General features: G+C 41.5%; 3 protein-coding genes across 3 annotated transcripts; all 3 read right to left on the reverse strand.

Moving 5' to 3' along the window:
- Positions 1–252: 252 nt before the first annotated feature.
- LOC135618309 (uncharacterized) lies at positions 253–7,272 on the reverse strand. Its single transcript, XM_065119188.1, has 7 exons — positions 7,035–7,272; positions 6,219–6,942; positions 5,024–5,126; positions 4,876–4,941; positions 1,423–1,590; positions 1,247–1,343; positions 253–579 (listed from the first exon to the last, which is right to left on the reverse strand). Exons 2-7 carry the CDS (start codon positions 6,880–6,882, stop codon positions 460–462), a joined length of 1,218 nt encoding a protein of 405 aa, XP_064975260.1. The 5' UTR covers positions 6,883–6,942; positions 7,035–7,272; the 3' UTR covers positions 253–459.
- A 635-nt stretch (positions 7,273–7,907) lies between these two features.
- Positions 7,908–9,545, reverse strand: LOC135618375 (uncharacterized). The gene is made up of 2 exons (XM_065119256.1): positions 8,463–9,545; positions 7,908–8,346 (listed from the first exon to the last, which is right to left on the reverse strand). The coding sequence occupies exon 1, from the start codon at positions 9,398–9,400 to the stop codon at positions 8,852–8,854; it is 549 nt and encodes a 182-aa protein (XP_064975328.1). The 5' UTR covers positions 9,401–9,545; the 3' UTR covers positions 7,908–8,346; positions 8,463–8,851.
- Positions 9,546–14,179: 4,634 nt separating this feature from the next.
- Positions 14,180–18,044, reverse strand: LOC103996506 (receptor kinase-like protein Xa21). The gene is made up of 2 exons (XM_009417423.3): positions 15,102–18,044; positions 14,180–14,895 (listed from the first exon to the last, which is right to left on the reverse strand). Exons 1-2 carry the CDS (start codon positions 17,989–17,991, stop codon positions 14,486–14,488), a joined length of 3,300 nt encoding a protein of 1,099 aa, XP_009415698.3. The 5' UTR covers positions 17,992–18,044; the 3' UTR covers positions 14,180–14,485.

The following is an 18,044-nucleotide window of genomic DNA, read 5'->3' on the forward strand; positions in this document are numbered from 1 at the left end:
TGAAAGGCAGTATTATGTCAGATGAGATAAACATGTAAACAACCACCTCTGACCCCTTCAAACTGATGTATTTCCATCCACTCGACCGATAAAAACACTTGGAGAATTTCAAGAATTTGGAACTCAAAACTGGCTGACATCAAGTGAAAAATATTGTTTCCAATTTGTCTCACAGCATCAGCATCAGAGGCGAGCGATGAAAGACATTTTTTATCAAATTGATAAAAAAAAATTACCCTAGGGAAAATTTTATTATGGGGTGTTATTTGATAAAAATCCAAAGGACGATTTTGTCGATCAATGATACACGGCCGGGTTAAGAAAGAAAGACAAATACAATCCTTATGTTGCTACTCCGACGCTAAAAAGCAAAGAGAAAAGACCGGGTGATCAAACAGCACAAATTCACAGGAATCTACTATCATATACATCAGTGTCTCGAATGAATTAGCTGGATAACTAACGGAACTCATCATGATAGTTATAATCGTCTTCCTCGGGAATGATAGCACTATAGAATACATATGGATTTTCAATCATCTCTTTCAAATTTAAGCGTCCATCTTTATCCGTGTCTGCCTGCAGATTTGCCAAGAATTACTAGGTAAGAAGTCACTTCAGCTTCGATATGAATATTCCAGCATTATGTGAACAACATATAAGTCTACCATTCAAACAGGAAAAGCTTACTAGCGAATGTATAATTTCCAGAAAATACGTTTCAAGAAATTGTACAGGCACTCTTCAATGTCTCAATGGTACAATTATTTAAGATTTTGCACTTAATCATGCTATAACCGACACATTACCTGAGAAATTGTGAACAAAGTTCTAAACTTTTCTATTCCACCTTCCATGCCATGACAAGTACCGAAAGACAAAACAATTAAACTGTGCTATATGTTTATCACACCAGGACCACGACACCAAACTCGAGTCCTTTTTCTTCTGTCCCCAAAGCTCATTGAGATAATAGGCAGACATAATTGAGGAGAGTTGAAACATGGAATGTAGAAAATGAGATATTGATTTTACTATAATCCTAAAATTACATCCAGCAGTTTAAGACTGGGTACTGGAAAAGAAAATTTTAATTTTTCTTCTCTTCTCAAAGAAAAGTTTCGTGTTCATGCCTAGGAAAATTTCTACTTGGATTTATCAAAGTCAATCACTGGCATTTGGATTGAAGAAGATATCTTGGCACGCTGTGAACAGTAACATTATCTAAGAAGTCATCAGCAGATACCTCTGAAGCAACATAGTCAGCCTGTTGCTTAGCATAGTAATGCTCCGATGGGTGTAGATCACCAATTACAGGTATCAACTCATCTTCAGACAAGTATCTGTAAAGAAAATCAAAATTTTTCCGAATAAATTCCATTTTCAATTTACAAAAGTAAAAACAAATACCAATGCATGTACCCATCTTTGTTGTGGTCAAGCTGCGAGAATAGCTTTTTAGCTGGTGCCTCTGTTGAAGCATCAGATACATGTGTAAGGTTATAAATATCATCTCTCCTGATTAAGTCAAATAAGCCATTAAAAAACTCTTGAAAATTAAGCTTCCCATCTTTATCTTTATCTCTTTCCCTGAAAAAGAGAACTGGAACTTATTAGCAAAAAAAAAAAAAGTTGCCAAGAAAATATTTTCTGTACAAAATTCAATAACAGAAACTTTAAGGTTTTTACTCATGAAATGTGCGAATATCAAGAATGGTCATCAAGCCTTTTTCCAATCAATAGAAATATCGACCATACCAACGTATTAAAAGGATCCATGAATAATTTGATACCAAGGTTCTCAAGATCAAGATCAGTTAGAATCAGTCTAGAATTTAGGTTCAGGATAGGTCAAGATCTCTTAGATGGTGCAGATGCCCACCATTGTTTGGATTTGTGATCAGCCAGATCGTGAATAGAAATATAAATCATACCTATGTATTAAAAGGATCCATGAATAATTTGATACCAAGGTTCTCAAGATCAAGATCAGTTGGAATCAGTCTAGAATTTAGGTTCAGGAATAGGTCCAGATCTATTGTATGGTGCAGATGAGGACCATTGTTTCGATTTGCAATCAGCCAGATCGGCAAGAAGATTTGAAAATAGGATTGAAATTGACAACGGTCAGCTAAATAAGCTGGAAATTCATCAGGATTGGTATCTGCGTGAGATCTGTTATATAAACCAGGTCTAACTTGACCAGTCAATAAGTGGATGAATCACCAAACAAATTTCAAAATCATCACAATCGGAAAGATCAATTTGAAAAAAGTGAGTGTGTAGATTGGAATTAGCCGTGCAAACCATGTTGCAGGAATTGTACACCATCCATTTAACACTCGAAAAGATGTTCCTAGTTTAAGAGATAGGATTATAACCTAAAAGGCTATATCTAAAAAACAACTAATTGGATTGCCCAAAGTTTGTTGACAGATATGATGCAATATTGTTTACTTATTTGTTCTTTCCCCGATTATTTTGATAAAATCTTTTGGCATATAAAAATGTTAATAGATGACCATAGAACAAAGACAAAGTAGAGAAACACAGTTTAACTTGAAGTAAACTTTGAAAGTAATTGCATACCTAAATGACAAAACGCCATTACAAGGTTTTCAAGCTCATCTTCTAGGATAACAAAACTCAGAAAGGGTTAAATTATCAACTTGTACCATACATATAGACAAAGAAGGATATCTGATCTCAGTCAAAGAGAAACAAGGTTGAGCCCTGATGCCTTCGTAATATTTTAAAAACCTTAATGCATCAGTCAAAATGAACTTTTCGTCATAATTTTGTCTAAACACAGAAAGGTTTGAATTATATACCTGTCATATAAACAAAGAAGGATATCTGCACTCGGTCAAAAAGTATCAAGGTTGAGCCCCGATGCCTTCATAATATTTTAAAAACCCTAACGCATCAGCCATAATGAACTTTCTCATCATAATTTTATCTCTATTTTATTGAACAAGCATCTGAACATCAGATTGATACATGCCGAGAAGGATCACCGACATATGATGTTACACGGTTTTTATGGACTTAAGAGTAGCATGTGGTATGACGGCTAAGGGAATAAAGCTATCGATAGAATGTACAATTACTTAACAAGGTAAGGACATGCATAATGGAGTAGCTTGAAGTACAGGGCTAGAGCAAAGAGGAAACTGATGATGAAGAAAGTTTCCAAGAAGCAACAGCAAATCCTCACCTTTAACCTTGGCTATAGTTATATTTCCAAGGCAATTATAGAATGAGCTTTGTTAACATCTGAACACTGATGATTGTAAGCCTTTTAGAACAAGCACTATTAATTATGCAAGTTTGGCAAGAAAGCTTAAAAATGCTAAGACATTGTATACTTAAAATAAATGATCAAAAAAAAAGAGAGAGAGAGAGAGAAGAAAAAAGAAAACTTGCATGAACTAATCAGTTTTTTTTTGTATTTTGTGTCTTCTTTAAACGCTCAATGGCCAAGGTGTTATGGATTGTTGTTTCCTGTAAAAGATTCCAGGTTGGTTATCTATTTCATGGTTTGATTTAATGGACAAAGGGCATTGATTCTGATAGTAAAGATTTTTCTTATGTCTGTAGATGCTATTTGTCAGACTCTAACTTGAAAAGAACCAACTTGCTTCCTAGGATAAGTCAAAACACTTGAATTTATTGTTCACTGCTGCTTCTTAACTGATAAACGACTGGCTTGCAGCACTTAGGGATTCAGTTGTCCGAAGTGGTTGGTCGTTTCCTCTTTGAGTTTTTTTCTCCCATTTGCTGTTCTTTGGTCTGTCCCCTCCCTCCCCCCACAACCCCAATTCTTTGTGGGCTTTCTTATTCTTTATTTACTTTGTTTTCCTTTTTCCTTACTATTATATAGTTTCGGTGGGTCAATCTTTCCCCATATTTCATTAAAAATAAATTTTCAAAAATAAAAGATTGAAGATAACACTACAATAGAGACAAAAGTACAACAATGAAAGTGAAAGGCCCTTCTGCAATGTTTGTTGATATCGGAGAACACCTTGGTTGGAGAAGGGAATTTCTAGGACAATAATGAGATCAACCAAGAACTGATAGGAGGTTCCCCAATCATGATGCTGAACATGCAGAATTCAGAGTAGTACAGATTAAAGATGGACAGATAACCAGCCATTAGAAGATAGGATAAAAACTATCGAATCCTAGTCAAAGGTAGCACATGCTAAGCATATGGAGCTATATTCTAAAGAAAACATTATGTACTGTATTCCTTCATCGCACCCTTGACGCCTGAAAGAAGAACCCAAAACCAAAACTGTGGCATCTGCATAGAACTTTTCTTTTGCATTATATGAGACAAAAAAGATTGAGTTTATATATGCAGTTTGAAATTAGTAAGTTTAAACTTCATGAGATCACCACTGCAGAGCATGGAAAGGAGTTTATGCTTCGAGCATAACATATAGTTTTCAGTGAATGGATAAACTAGTGAGACAAGAAAATCTCTTCAACAATAGATGACATACCATGCACAAAAATATGAAATTATTAGCATATATATTAAAATAAGAACAAAGAGCTCTATCTTCAAAACCTAAACAAGAAAACCTCAGAAACTTATATATGCTGGAAACACATTTTTTCAGTTGATAACAGAGAATTACTTGGCTGAGTCAGTTACAAAACATATGTGAAAGAAGTTATTTGGACAAATGTGATATAGTCTAATGCCTTTAAGCACAAAATTAACATCCAAATAAGAGAACTAAAATCAGCATGGTGCTTCTACCATCCTAAAAGTATGTTATACTACAAATATGACTAATCTTTTAATGAAGTATTGACGCATACAAACTATAAGCATGTTTGGCAAAGCAGAGAAAGCAGTACCTAATTTCTTCCTTGGACAACCACTGGATCAGTTTGGGACTGTTAGTGTTTGCTGGATGAAGAAAGCTGCATCCATAAAATAAAGAAACCCAATAAATAAAGAGCAGTACCATGTAAATCCAGATGGGTATGTGAACAAAGAACATACTCATTGAACTCTGTCAAATTAAGAAGACCATCGCCATCCATATCTGAAGCGTTAAAGTGATCCTCTTTCCACCACCCCACTTGATCACCAGTTGAATTATCATCTGCCAATATATTAGAGACAGAAAGATCAGAAAATATATTTATCTCAGGTTCAAACTTCAAGTTCCATATCTCTATCTATATGCACGACCAAGCTTCCATGTGTATAACAATTAAATGCATAATGTCGAAACTTAATGACTGAATTGACAAAAGATTATGTATATTTGTGCCAAACAGTAGCGATTAATAGCCCTCAAAATGGATAAGTTGTTGATAAATTTGTGTTCTAGTACATGTTGTTTGAACTAACTTTAAATTTACTTTTGTTGTTAATCTTGAGGAAAGATTTATAGTACAAACAGGGGCATTGCACTGGAGATGGACAGACGACCTACCAGTTGAAGGAAATGATTCTTTAAAGACGACTGACAACTTTGGATAACATTTCTTTTTTGATATCCAAATCCCAAGGTAAAAAAGAAAAAAAATATATATCTACTTGATGCTTTAGCCCTTTAACTTCAAACCAGTATCATAAGACAAAAAACACATAAGTTCGTCATATCTGCTTTTATTATTATTTTTTTCTCTCTCTCGAAGCGGGGAGGGTTTATTATTACCAAACTTAAATGCATTAAGCTTTTGCAATATACTTATTCACTCATATTGGACTCCAATCTTTGTGATCCAAACACTTGTCGATTTCCTAGATCAAGATTGTGCATAAATAGATTCCGCTGAATCCAAACCTCAAGATATCATTTTTTTTATACTTCTGTGCGGTTTCTCAGCCAGAATTCGAGACATAAGGAGAAAATAAACATCTCAAATTAAACAGGTCCGAAAATCCACAGCAACAATGCAAATAATGCAAAACAGATTCCCATATCAAACGAAAAGTTCAAACATCAGATGGGTAAAACATCGCATCTTTTGCTGAAATATAAAGTCCCCCTTAATGATATAAAGGGTATTCTGGAGAAAGGGAAAACTCAATCTTGACAATGAAGAAGTACAGCAAACAATAAATCTTTCACCAAAGAGGACGGAAAAGAGAAAATGCCTAGAATTTCTGTAAATCAGGAACCAAAATTCACGTCCAGGCAAAAGAAAAAGAATAGAATAGTCGCAAAGCAGGGATCTAGACCGACCATGGTATCGATGAACCCAGCTGGGCGGCTCGGATTCCTCGAACGAGATGAAGCCGTCGTGGTTCCTGTCATGGAGCTCCATGTCCCGCTGCGTCCGGTGCATCACCTCCTTCTCCACCTGCCTGAGATTCCACTCCGTAAGCTCATCGGAGCTGACGAAGCCGTCGGCGGGGCTAACGTCGATCTTGGGAAAAAGCTTTACGATGCGGTCGGTAACATTGAAGCGCTCCTCGTCGTTGATGAAGTCCTCGGCGTCCATGAAGTCCTCCCACTCGGGCTGGGCCTCCATGGCGGGGGCGTGGCCCTGGGGGAAGAAGTTGGCCCGCTCCCACTCGCGGTCCTCGCGGCGGCGCTCTATGTCGGCGATGATAGGGTCGAAGGGAATGCTGCGACGGTCGTGGCCGGACATGGCGGAGCGGAGTCTGAGACGGCGGTGGGGGTGATTAGGGCGGTTCGGGGCGAAGGTGAGGAGCAGGACGATGAAGAGCACCACGCTCAGATAGAGCAAGACGGAGGATCTCGCCATCGCGCGCAGGATCGCTCGCGTGAACAAACTTCTCGTATCACATGGAAAGCATACGGCTGCGGCGGATGTAAACAGGGGCGTGCCACTCACTCTCGTGTCTCTGTCAAGACATCGAACACAGAAATCAAGTCTTCGCATTGGTTCCTGACGGGGCCCACGAGCGAGCTATTAGCCAGTGGGGAAGCTTGCTGTTTGGAGCTGAGATTGGGATCAATATGCAAAATGTTATAGTTGATATACAAATTCCAAAAATTGTAGAGATCTGTATGCTTCCAAAACTAATCTCTCACCATACGTTTGAAACGGATCAGGCATCCGACGGCGTAAAAGCCCCGAGAGTTACAATATAACAGGGATAGGAACTCGGGGATAATTAATTTGCCCCTTTTCGTCCCGACGAAGGAGCAGTGATTTCCAAGTACTTGAAATTGGTGCAGCTAATGTAATAGACTCATTTGAATTGAGCGTTTTGACTAGCGGATGACATTATGATGGCTGTAAGCTGTTGTTCTTCGGATATTAGCATCTGTTCTTGCGATTATTTCCTTGCAACCACAGTAAGTAATGAAGCAATCATACTACATAAAACTATCTCCAGGCTTGCAAACTGCAACAAAATGGAAATGTGTGATGCTGAAAATTGGTGTTGAGATCCATCAACATCATACAGTAAAATAAAATGGATAGGTTAACCATCATCCTGAAGTTGAACGAGTTGCTTAGGCAAAAGCACTATATATATATATATATATATATATATATATATATATATATATATATATATATATATATATATATATATATATATATATATATATAAGAATACTCTTGGATTTTATCAAAGTGTTAGAGCAACCTTATGTCGTGGCCGATGGATCAGCATAGCTTGATTCGATCCCAAAAGCACGAGGTCACTTGTGTGGTTGCTTCGGCGGGGGTGGTCGACGTCAGGTCAAGTCTGAATTTTGCCTCTAGAGTCAATTTGAGGTAGAGCAACGAGTTGTTCTTCCTTCCTTGTTGGGTTGTTGTTCCTTCTTCGTTGAGTTTCTACACACAAGCCAAAGTCGAGAGGAGGATTTTTCGATTCGACTCCTTTAAAACTTGAGTTAGTCTTGGGTGGTGGGTGTTAAAGAGAGTTTGAGTATTAAGTCCGACTTTTGACGTTGGTCAAGAGGCTAATTTTTATATCTGCGAATAAAGGTCGGTTATACATGGTCTGTTAATGACCGCTAACTTCTCGAGTGATCGACTCATACCTTCCATGTGGACGTTGACCGACCTGCACGGATTTGCACCACATGGTACCGTTTCAAGTTTCTCGGAGTGGCTCTGCACTATGCGTCTCCATCTTGCATAGCCTTGGGGTAGCGCGGGAGTAGGCGATGCTATTCCGAGTTTTCTAGCATGGCTCTGTACTATGCAGTGGCATCTTGTATAGCCTCGAGCAACGCGAGAGCAGACGACATCGTTCCAAGCTTTCCGGAGTGGCTCTGTACTATGCGACGTCATCTTGTACGACCTCAGGAAGTGCAAAAGCAGGCGATCGTCCTGTTCGAGTCCGAGGTGTTGCACCGAGCAATATACTATGTCAACCTTGAGGCTCTACGTTGATACTGAGTGTTACTTCGAGGATATTACCGGAATATGTCTTTATCACCAAGAAACCTATACGATGAAGAATGCATAGAAGACAGAAGTAGAAAGTCAATTATACTCACCGAAAGCTTAAACGAAAGTATCACAAACCCTAGAAAATCCCACACGCGATGCGATGCGATGCGATGGCAGTACCGAACCAGCTTTCTCCTGCACCCACCAACACAAGGAGTAAAACATTCTTCGCCCACTAAAGTGGGGAGGAATGCATATGAAAACCTCCACGTTGTATAAAGAAGTTTATATGAAATTAATAGATAGTGAAATTATTTTTTTATCCTTTTCATTCAAGTTCAATGTTTTACAGGAATCTGAATATTATTTTTTAAAATATAAGAATCAAAATATTAATTATAATTAACTAAAAGATAATATATAATTACTCCAAAATTTCATCATCTTTTACGGAGTAATCTAATCAAACTGACCGTCTTCGAGTCGTCGTTGCTTTTTACACTGGAAACCGTTCGTTTGTACATGTCACCATATTGGACGCCACACACACGTGCACTGCTTCCCAATCCACCTCATCCTCATCCTCGGCGGCGCCGCCGCACCCACCCGCCTCCCCCGCCACCGGCGCATCATCCGATCGGTCCCTCAGCTTCCCGATCGACGGCAAGGCGGACGGCCACGCGCCGTGGTCGGAGGGGCACCCCATGAAGTAGGGCACGCCGCAAACGCCGCCGATGGTGTCGATGCTGGCCATAACGGTGCACGCGGAGCTGGAGAACGATGGCCCACAGCTCTCCTCGTTGCCGTTGATGGTGACGAAGGACGCCTCCTGGCAGCAGGACGGCGAGGAAGGGGGATGGGAGACGGCGGCGGAGCGTACCTCCTCCTCCAGCCATTTCATCACTTCCGCCACCGCTGCCTCCCCCATCTCCACTTCCTGCTCTGCGTCGAAGATCGCGGCGGGGATCGTTTTGACAGCGTTCACCACCTCTCCTCCGTCGTCGTCATGCTCCTTCCGCTTTCGGCTGTCCGCCGTCTCCTCCATCGCTTCGTCTCTCGCAGCAGAGGAGGAGATCTGTGGGACGATATATGCTGGAGGGGCGAGGCTCGTCTGTCTCGACGCACACAGGGATTCGACGTCTCACATCACGTTACTACCACGGTGGGGTCAGAGAACAGATCCGTGACGTCAATAAGTACTGGGGATCCCTGTTTCCTGCCCCGTCTTGGGATCCCCAGCCCCAAACTCGTCGGTGGGCGAGAGGAGACCCGTTATATCATAACGTGGAAAAGCAATATGATACTTCCTACAAAATATCCATCTTCTTTGTCGTATATCTTTTTTCCTACAATCTAAAAATGATATCTTATCAGTTTATACAAATTCACTATGGAGGCTACAAATACCATCAAATTATTGAATCAAGATTTTATTCGTTTGGATCGTTTTGATGGAACGAATTTTACCCGTTGGCAAGACAAGATGAAGTTCATGTTGACTGCTTTGAAGATCTTCTATGTGCTTGATCCAAATCTTCAACCAATTCCTAATCCAACCGACGATGACACCGATGAAATCAAGGCTAAACAAAAGAAAATAAATGAAGATGAAGTCATGTGTAGAGGACACATTCTCAATGCTCTTTCGGACCGGTTTTATGATCTTTATACGGTGGAACCATCTGCAAAAGCAATTTGGAATGCTTTGGAATTCAAATATCATGCCGAGGAAGAAGGTACAAAGAAATTTTTAATTTCTAAATATTTTGATTACAAGTTTGTGGATGGCAAGCCAATCTTGGCACAAGTACATGAGTTGCAGGTCATTGTTAATCAATTGAAGGCTGAAAAAATTAAACTTCCTGAACCTTTTCAAGTAGGGGCTGTAATAGCCAAGTTGCCTTCATCTTGGAAAGGGTATAGGAAGAAGTTTTTGCATGACTCCAAGGATATTACTTTGGAGCAAATTCAAAAACATCTTCGAATCGAGGAGGAATCGAGGATGAGAGATAAGAGTGAGAACTCTTTTTGCAATATAAAAACAAATGTTGTGAATCAGCCTGAGAATTCCAACAAAAGCAAACAAAACAAGGAGAATCATTTTGGCCCCAAAAGGGATCAAAGAAAATTTAAGAAGCCATAGAGTGGAGGCTGTTTTGTTTGTGGAAAACCTAGTCATTTTGCTAGGGATTGCAGATTTAAAAAAGGCCAGAAACCAAAAGTCAACTCCGTTGAGGGAGATGATAATATAATCGCTACGGTGAGCGAAGTGAATGCCATATTTGGCAAGGTTTCTGGTTGGTGGTACGATACTTGTGCTACCGTCCATGTTTGCTATGATAAGGGACTCTTCAAGACTTACAAAGAAGTCACGGAAGGGTAAGAGATTCAAATGGGAAATGAAGTTCGTTCTAAGGTGATTGGCAAGGGAAATGTGGAACTCACTTTCACTTCAGGTAAGAAAGTCACTCTTACTAATGTTTTTCATGTACCGGATATGAGTAGAAATTTAGTGAGTGGGAATCTCCTTAGCAAACCTGGAATTAAATCTATATTTGAATCCGGGAAGTTAATTCTATCCCGTAATGAAACTTTTGTTAGAAAAGGCTATTCCGCTGAGGGAATGGTCAAATTATCTATTGTTGACAATGATTCTAAAGTTAATAAAGATGTTGCTTCTATTTATATCGTTGATTCTTATTCATTATGACAAAGAAGAGGATAAAACCCACTATGGAAACAAATAACAAACACAAGATCAAGAATACTTTAGGAAAGATATTTAGGCTTGAAACGTGTATAAACACTTTCCTAAAAACGATATTTGCACCCTCTTCTCAATAAGATTGCTCTGGGTTTGATGCAAATAGTTTTAGTGGATATGACAAGCCTTTAGAAGATCTGTATTGAGCAAACAATAAAGAATCTTCAGAGAGGAATTGGAGAATGTCTAACTCAATCACTTGGAGAGTAAAGAAGAAGATCATGAAAGAATTGTCTATGTAATTTACCCCCAAATAGCTATTTATAGATATCTTCTCAAAAGACACGACCTTTGAAAAATAACTACCAAAAAATAAAAGAAAACACCTTTTCAAATAAATCTTTTGAAAAGAAATTCTGAATTTGAACAATTTATAACAGTTACTACCACGGGGTCAGAGAACAGATCCGTGACGTCAATAAGTACTGGGGATCCCTGTTTCCTGCCCCGTCCTGATTGGGATCCCCAGCCCCAAACTCGTCGGTGGGCGAGAGGAGACCCGTTATATCATAACGTGGAAAAGCAATATGATACTTCCTACAAAATATCCATCTTCTTTGTCGTATATCTTTTTTCCTACAATCTAAAAACGATATCTTATGAGTTTATACAAATTCACTATGGAGGCTACAAATACCATCAAATTATTGAATCAAGATTTTATTCGTTTGGATCGTTTTGATGGAACGAATTTTACCCGTTGGCAAGACAAGATGAAGTTCATGTTGACTGCTTTGAAGATCTTCTATGTGCTTGATCCAAATCTTCAACCAATTCCTAATCCAACCGACGATGACACCGATGAAATCAAGGCTAAACAAAAGAAAATAAATGAAGATGAAGTCATGTGTAGAGGACACATTCTCAATGCTCTTTCGGACCGGTTTTATGATCTTTATACGGTGGAACCATCTGCAAAAGCAATTTGGAATGCTTTGGAATTCAAATATCATGCCGAGGAAGAAGGTACAAAGAAATTTTTAATTTCTAAATATTTTGATTACAAGTTTGTGGATGGCAAGCCAATCTTGGCACAAGTACATGAGTTGCAGGTCATTGTTAATCAATTGAAGGCTGAAAAAATTAAACTTCCTGAACCTTTTCAAGTAGGGGCTGTAATAGCCAAGTTGCCTTCATCTTGGAAAGGGTATAGGAAGAAGTTTTTGCATGACTCCAAGGATATTACTTTGGAGCAAATTCAAAAACATCTTCGAATCGAGGAGGAATCGAGGATGAGAGATAAGAGTGAGAACTCTTTTTGCAATATAAAAACAAATGTTGTGAATCAGCCTGAGAATTCCAACAAAAGCAAACAAAACAAGGAGAATCATTTTGGCCCCAAAAGGGATCAAAGAAAATTTAAGAAGCCATAGAGTGGAGGCTGTTTTGTTTGTGGAAAACCTAGTCATTTTGCTAGGGATTGCAGATTTAAAAAAGGCCAGAAACCAAAAGTCAACTCCGTTGAGGGAGATGATAATATAATCGCTACGGTGAGCGAAGTGAATGCCATATTTGGCAAGGTTTCTGGTTGGTGGTACGATACTTGTGCTACCGTCCATGTTTGCTATGATAAGGGACTCTTCAAGACTTACAAAGAAGTCACGGAAGGGTAAGAGATTCAAATGGGAAATGAAGTTCGTTCTAAGGTGATTGGCAAGGGAAATGTGGAACTCACTTTCACTTCAGGTAAGAAAGTCACTCTTACTAATGTTTTTCATGTACCGGATATGAGTAGAAATTTAGTGAGTGGGAATCTCCTTAGCAAACCTGGAATTAAATCTATATTTGAATCCGGGAAGTTAATTCTATCCCGTAATGAAACTTTTGTTAGAAAAGGCTATTCCGCTGAGGGAATGGTCAAATTATCTATTGTTGACAATGATTCTAAAGTTAATAAAGATGTTGCTTCTATTTATATCGTTGATTCTTATTCATTATGACAAAGAAGAGGATAAAACCCACTATGGAAACAAATAACAAACACAAGATCAAGAATACTTTAGGAAAGATATTTAGGCTTGAAACGTGTATAAACACTTTCCTAAAAACGATATTTGCACCCTCTTCTCAATAAGATTGCTCTGGGTTTGATGCAAATAGTTTTAGTGGATATGACAAGCCTTTAGAAGATCTGTATTGAGCAAACAATAAAGAATCTTCAGAGAGGAATTGGAGAATGTCTAACTCAATCACTTGGAGAGTAAAGAAGAAGATCATGAAAGAATTGTCTATGTAATTTACCCCCAAATAGCTATTTATAGATATCTTCTCAAAAGACACGACCTTTGAAAAATAACTACCAAAAAATAAAAGAAAACACCTTTTCAAATAAATCTTTTGAAAAGAAATTCTGAATTTGAACAATTTATAACAGTTACTACCACGGGGTCAGAGAACAGATCCGTGACGTCAATAAGTACTGGGGATCCCTGTTTCCTGCCCCGTCCTGATTGGGATCCCCAGCCCCAAACTCGTCGGTGGGCGAGAGGAGACCCGTTATATCATAACGTGGAAAAGCAATATGGTGAAGCGCAGAATTGTAGGACGTGGCACGAGAAGAGTAGAGGAGAGGAGAGGAGAGTTTCGTAAACAAGTTGCGTGCTCGACGCATGAGACGGGATCTCCGGACTTGTAGGTGCACCGGCCGCTTCGCCGGTAAGAGTAATGGTGTACGTAACGTAACCTATTACCCTATATCTTAGATATGAGAACGAATCCGATGTATATACACTTATTAAAGACTAGCAATGCTCGAATCAAGCCAAGTCAATCATAAGATTCAGCAATCTTCATGAGTTTTGGCAGCTTTCCTTCTCTCGATCTAGAAAAGGAACTGCAAACATCCATTTAATTTCCTTAAATGCTGTGATCGTGAAGAGGAAGGCGCCCGGAACGCGCTGCCACCGGTGACATTTAATTTCCTTAACAGCTTTGTGTCGGAGTTACCACTGTGAAGGTTGAGAAAACGCCATGGTGAAGAGGAATAAGGTTGACGCATGGCGTCTTTTCGTCTCGACATGATCCGAACTCATATGCAAGAGTAATCGTATAAGCGTTTAATCAGGACTCAGACGACTCCATTGCTCTAACATTTTTTCGGTTCTTGGCAACACAAACAAGAGTCAAATTCAGAAAAAGAAACAATCTCAGCAACTAGCAAGACGAAAGCCAAATAGTAAAGCACAAAACTAGCTAGTAGCAAACTTTGACGCCTCCGGTGATGTACGATTGATTATTCAGAATCTTTACTCCGATCCTACGTTACTTAACCATCAGGAAATTTGGGCAGACCTGCGTGCAACTTTCGTGCTCGACTTTGATAGTTTACTTCGCTGTCGTAGTCGATGGAGGAACATCATTTCCGAGTTAGATTGCGACTCTTCTCCCACCTTGCACCTTATGCCTGAACAACGTGCTCCTGATCGCAACTAATTCACTGATCACATCTTTCATCTGCATTCGCTCCGGTGGCGATTCTTTGGTGCACTCGATGCCAATCCTAAGGATGGAGATTATGCACTCCACTGCATCTGCTTTCATACGCTCCATGTCTTGATGTGCTTCTTCTTCATCTCCCTCCTCCATTATCAACTGCAAGTTGGCATCCATGATATCGGCGACACGCTCTGGGAGCGTCATCTCCACGTATCGAGGTAGACTGAGACCGTTCTGGGCAGTCACATCCGTAGGTTTCTTTCCCGTGAACATCTCTAGCACGACTATTCCGTAGCTGTAGACATCCCCTTCGGTAGAAGCTTTATTGGCCACTCCATACTCTGCATCATCATGGTTAGAGTATGTATTCCGCAAAACTATAACCAAAAAGAGATGTCCGAATGAATGCCACCACATCGGCCATGAGTTCGTAACTGGATTGAACTCAAACCATGGCCAGGCTTTCCCAAACTTACATCTTTATCGGTCAAAGCAAATGGTAAACGAGAAATAATTAAGGTGGAGACGATAGAAGATGAGTGTGTACCTGGAGCGACGTATCCGATGGTTCCCTTCAGTATCATAGAGCTAGATGATCTTTGAGGTTCGGTGATGGGAACTCTGTTGAGGATCCTTGCCAGGCCGAAGTCGCCCACATGAGCCACCATGTCATTGTCCAGCAGAATGTTTCTGGGCTTTATATCACAGTGTACAATTGGATCTGGACCCTGGTGATGCAGATAGTCTAATGCGCAGGCCACGTCCATCAGAATGTTCAGCCTCTGGGTGAGGCTCAGCGTCCTCCGAGTTGGCCCTTGTGCGTCCGGATGAAGCCACTGGTCTAGATTCCCATTCGGCAAGAACTGGTAGACGAGTGCTTTGAAATCGTTGCCTCTGAAATCGATGCTTGCGCAAGCTGTCAATATCTTGACAAGATTTCGATGGCGTATGTTCCTCAGCGCGTCGCACTCGGCAATGAAACTCCTCGAAGATCCTCTCTGCTGCAGGTTGAAGACTTTTACTGCAACGACGTCGTACACGTCGACGACGCCGTTCATAAATCCTTTGTACACTGAACCATAGCCTCCCGCACCGATCAGATTTGCGGTGGAGAAACCATCAGTTGCTCTCAGCAACTCGGCGTAGGAGACCTTCTTATATCGATCTCCGATGCTTGTCATGGTGCGAGTTTCCCGCTTTGACTTTAGTATCCAACGAAGAGCGCAGAACGAAGAGAAAAGCAGGACCAGGCACACGGTTCCAGCGGCAGCCGAGATGATGGCGATCAGCTTTGGAGATGTATGCTTCTTCTTCGTGGAGGATCTGTGGAAGGAACACGGAGGCAATTTCAGATTCCGGACGCCCCCACAAAGCTTATTGTTTCCAGCAAACGAGAAGGCTCTCGCGTTCCGGAAGATCCCATCTGGTGGTATTTCGCCCTCAAAATTATTGAAGGAGATGTTGAGAAGCCTCAAGAATGGGAATCTCCCAAAAAAGCTGGGAATGCTCCCGGACAGGTTGTTCCGTGAAACATCCAATTCTTGAAGTCCCTTCAACCCGCTAAACGATGGAGGAAGGGGTCCGTCGAAAAGGTTCTCTTCCATATGGAGATACTGCAACACCTCACATCCGCCGATACTGCCAGGAATTTCGCCCGACAATTTGTTCTTGGAAACATCCAAAGCTCGAACATTCTTCAGGTTTCCCACCTGCGGAGGCAGGGATCCTGTCAGTGAATTGCTGGAAACGTTGAGGAACACGGTGAGAGTGGAGATGGATAGGATTTCTTTGGGCAATGTGCCGCTTAACTTGTTGAAAGAAAGGTCCAATGTATCCAGTGGGCAGCGTGCGAGAGTAAGAGGTATCGGTCCGTGCAGTTCATTGGAGGACACAAGAAGTGTAGACAATCCAGTTAGGTTGCCAAGGGTCGCCGGGATTTCTCCCGTTAACTTGTTATCTTCCAGAGCTATTCGTTGTAGACTCGGGAGGCTTCCAAGTGTTGCAGGAATCGGACCGCCGAGGAGGTTAGAGGACAGCCATACCTCGCTCAACTTAGCAAGGTTGACGATCTCAGCGGGAATGCTCCCAGCTATGTCGTTGGTGATCATGGACAGCCGTTCCAGGGTCGTAGACAAATTGGCTATCGATCTCGGTAAAATGCCGCCGAGATAGTTCCTCGATAGATCCAGTGCTCTAAGCTTGGTACAGTTGGATAGCGCAGCCAAAAAGCCCCATTCCACATCATTCCCTGCTTCTAGCTGGTTGTCGTAGAAACTCAAGATGTATAGATCTTTTACGGATCCCAAACTCGATGGAATGGTTCCCACCAGGAGGTTGCTAGAGAAATCAAGATTCCTCAGCCTCCCAAGGTTGCCGATCTCGGATGGGATGGTTCCAGCGAGCTGGTTGCCAGACAAATAAAGTAGAGTCAGGGGGACAAGATTTCCAATCTCGGATGGGATGCCTCCTGTGAGTTGATTATTCGAGAGATCAAGCAGAGCAAGGGAGGAGAGATTCCCTACTGCGGCAGGAATCGCCCCAGTGAGTTGGTTGTCATCCAGATACAGAGTGGTCAGGGTCGTAAGATTCATAAGCTCCGATGGAATGCCGCCTGCAAGATAATTATAGGACAAATCAACATGTGTCAGGGACGTGAGGTTCCCGATGGCGGCAGGAACAGAGGCGGTGAGTTGATTGTGTTGTAAATTGAGCTGGATCAACTCGGCAAGATTCCCAATAGCCGGAGGAATGCGTCCACTGAGGCTGTTGTTCCAAAGCGAAAGCACCTTGAGCTTGGAAAGGGATCCCAGCTGACTTGGGATTCCCCCCTCCAGCATATTATCCGTCAAACCAATAAGTTGGAGTTGCGAGCATCGGCCGATGCTGCGTGGGATTGCCCCGTGCAAGTTGTTGCCGTTCAGGCTGAGGTATCGAAGACGAGAACAGTTGCGAACCAGATTCACCAGAATCTTGCCTCCGGCGAGAGGATTGTAGCTCAGGTTGAGATGTCGAAGACGGGACAGCAAGCCCAGCTCTTGCGGAATGACACCCCGAAGACGGTTCTCAGGGAGGTGGAGCCTCTGGAGGAAGGTAAGATTGGATAGGGAGGGAGATATGGAACCCGCCAAGCCGAGAGACCCCAACCGCAGAGCTGTGACACGCGGTTGATGGTTGCGGAGGCGGCACCTCACACCCCGCCATTGGCAGAAATGCAAGGATGCATTGTTCCAGGAGGACAGCGCCCCCAGGGGATCGTCACGTATGAAGGACTTGAAGGAGAGGAGCGCCGCGCGGTCGGTGGCGAATTGGGTGGGTGGTGTCTCCGATCGGGAAGCTACCGACTTCACAGGACACGAGAGGAGAAGAAGCACTCGTACGACAATAAAAAAGGATGGCCAAAGGGCGCATGCAAATATGGTCTTCCTCATGCTTGACATGCACGGAGGCTCAGAAACGATCGACCATATGACAGTCTCCCCCGCTCGCTCAA

This window comes from Musa acuminata, chromosome BXJ2-8 (assembly GCF_036884655.1).
Source record: "Musa acuminata AAA Group cultivar baxijiao chromosome BXJ2-8, Cavendish_Baxijiao_AAA, whole genome shotgun sequence".
Classification (NCBI taxonomy): domain Eukaryota; kingdom Viridiplantae; phylum Streptophyta; class Magnoliopsida; order Zingiberales; family Musaceae; genus Musa; species Musa acuminata.

What these genes read in the sequence shown, in the direction of transcription:
- LOC103996506 (XM_009417423.3), bottom strand. Translation starts at nt 17,991, where the DNA reads ATGTCAAGCATGAGGAAGACCATATTTGCATGCGCCCTTTGGCCATCC. An exon ending in CATCGGATACGTCGCTCCAG is followed by an intron (nt 14,896 to 15,101) that starts GTACACACTCAT and finishes ATGATGATGCAG; the next exon opens with AGTATGGAGTGGCCAATAAA.
- LOC135618375 (XM_065119256.1), bottom strand. Translation starts at nt 9,400, where the DNA reads ATGGAGGAGACGGCGGACAGCCGAAAGCGGAAGGAGCATGACGACGAC.
- LOC135618309 (XM_065119188.1), bottom strand. Translation starts at nt 6,882, where the DNA reads ATGCGAAGACTTGATTTCTGTGTTCGATGTCTTGACAGAGACACGAGA. An exon ending in AATTTGACAGAGTTCAATGA is followed by an intron (nt 4,942 to 5,023) that starts GTATGTTCTTTG and finishes TTATGGATGCAG; the next exon opens with CTTTCTTCATCCAGCAAACA. An exon ending in CTGACTATGTTGCTTCAGAG is followed by an intron (nt 580 to 1,246) that starts GTATCTGCTGAT and finishes GCAAATCTGCAG; the next exon opens with GCAGACACGGATAAAGATGG.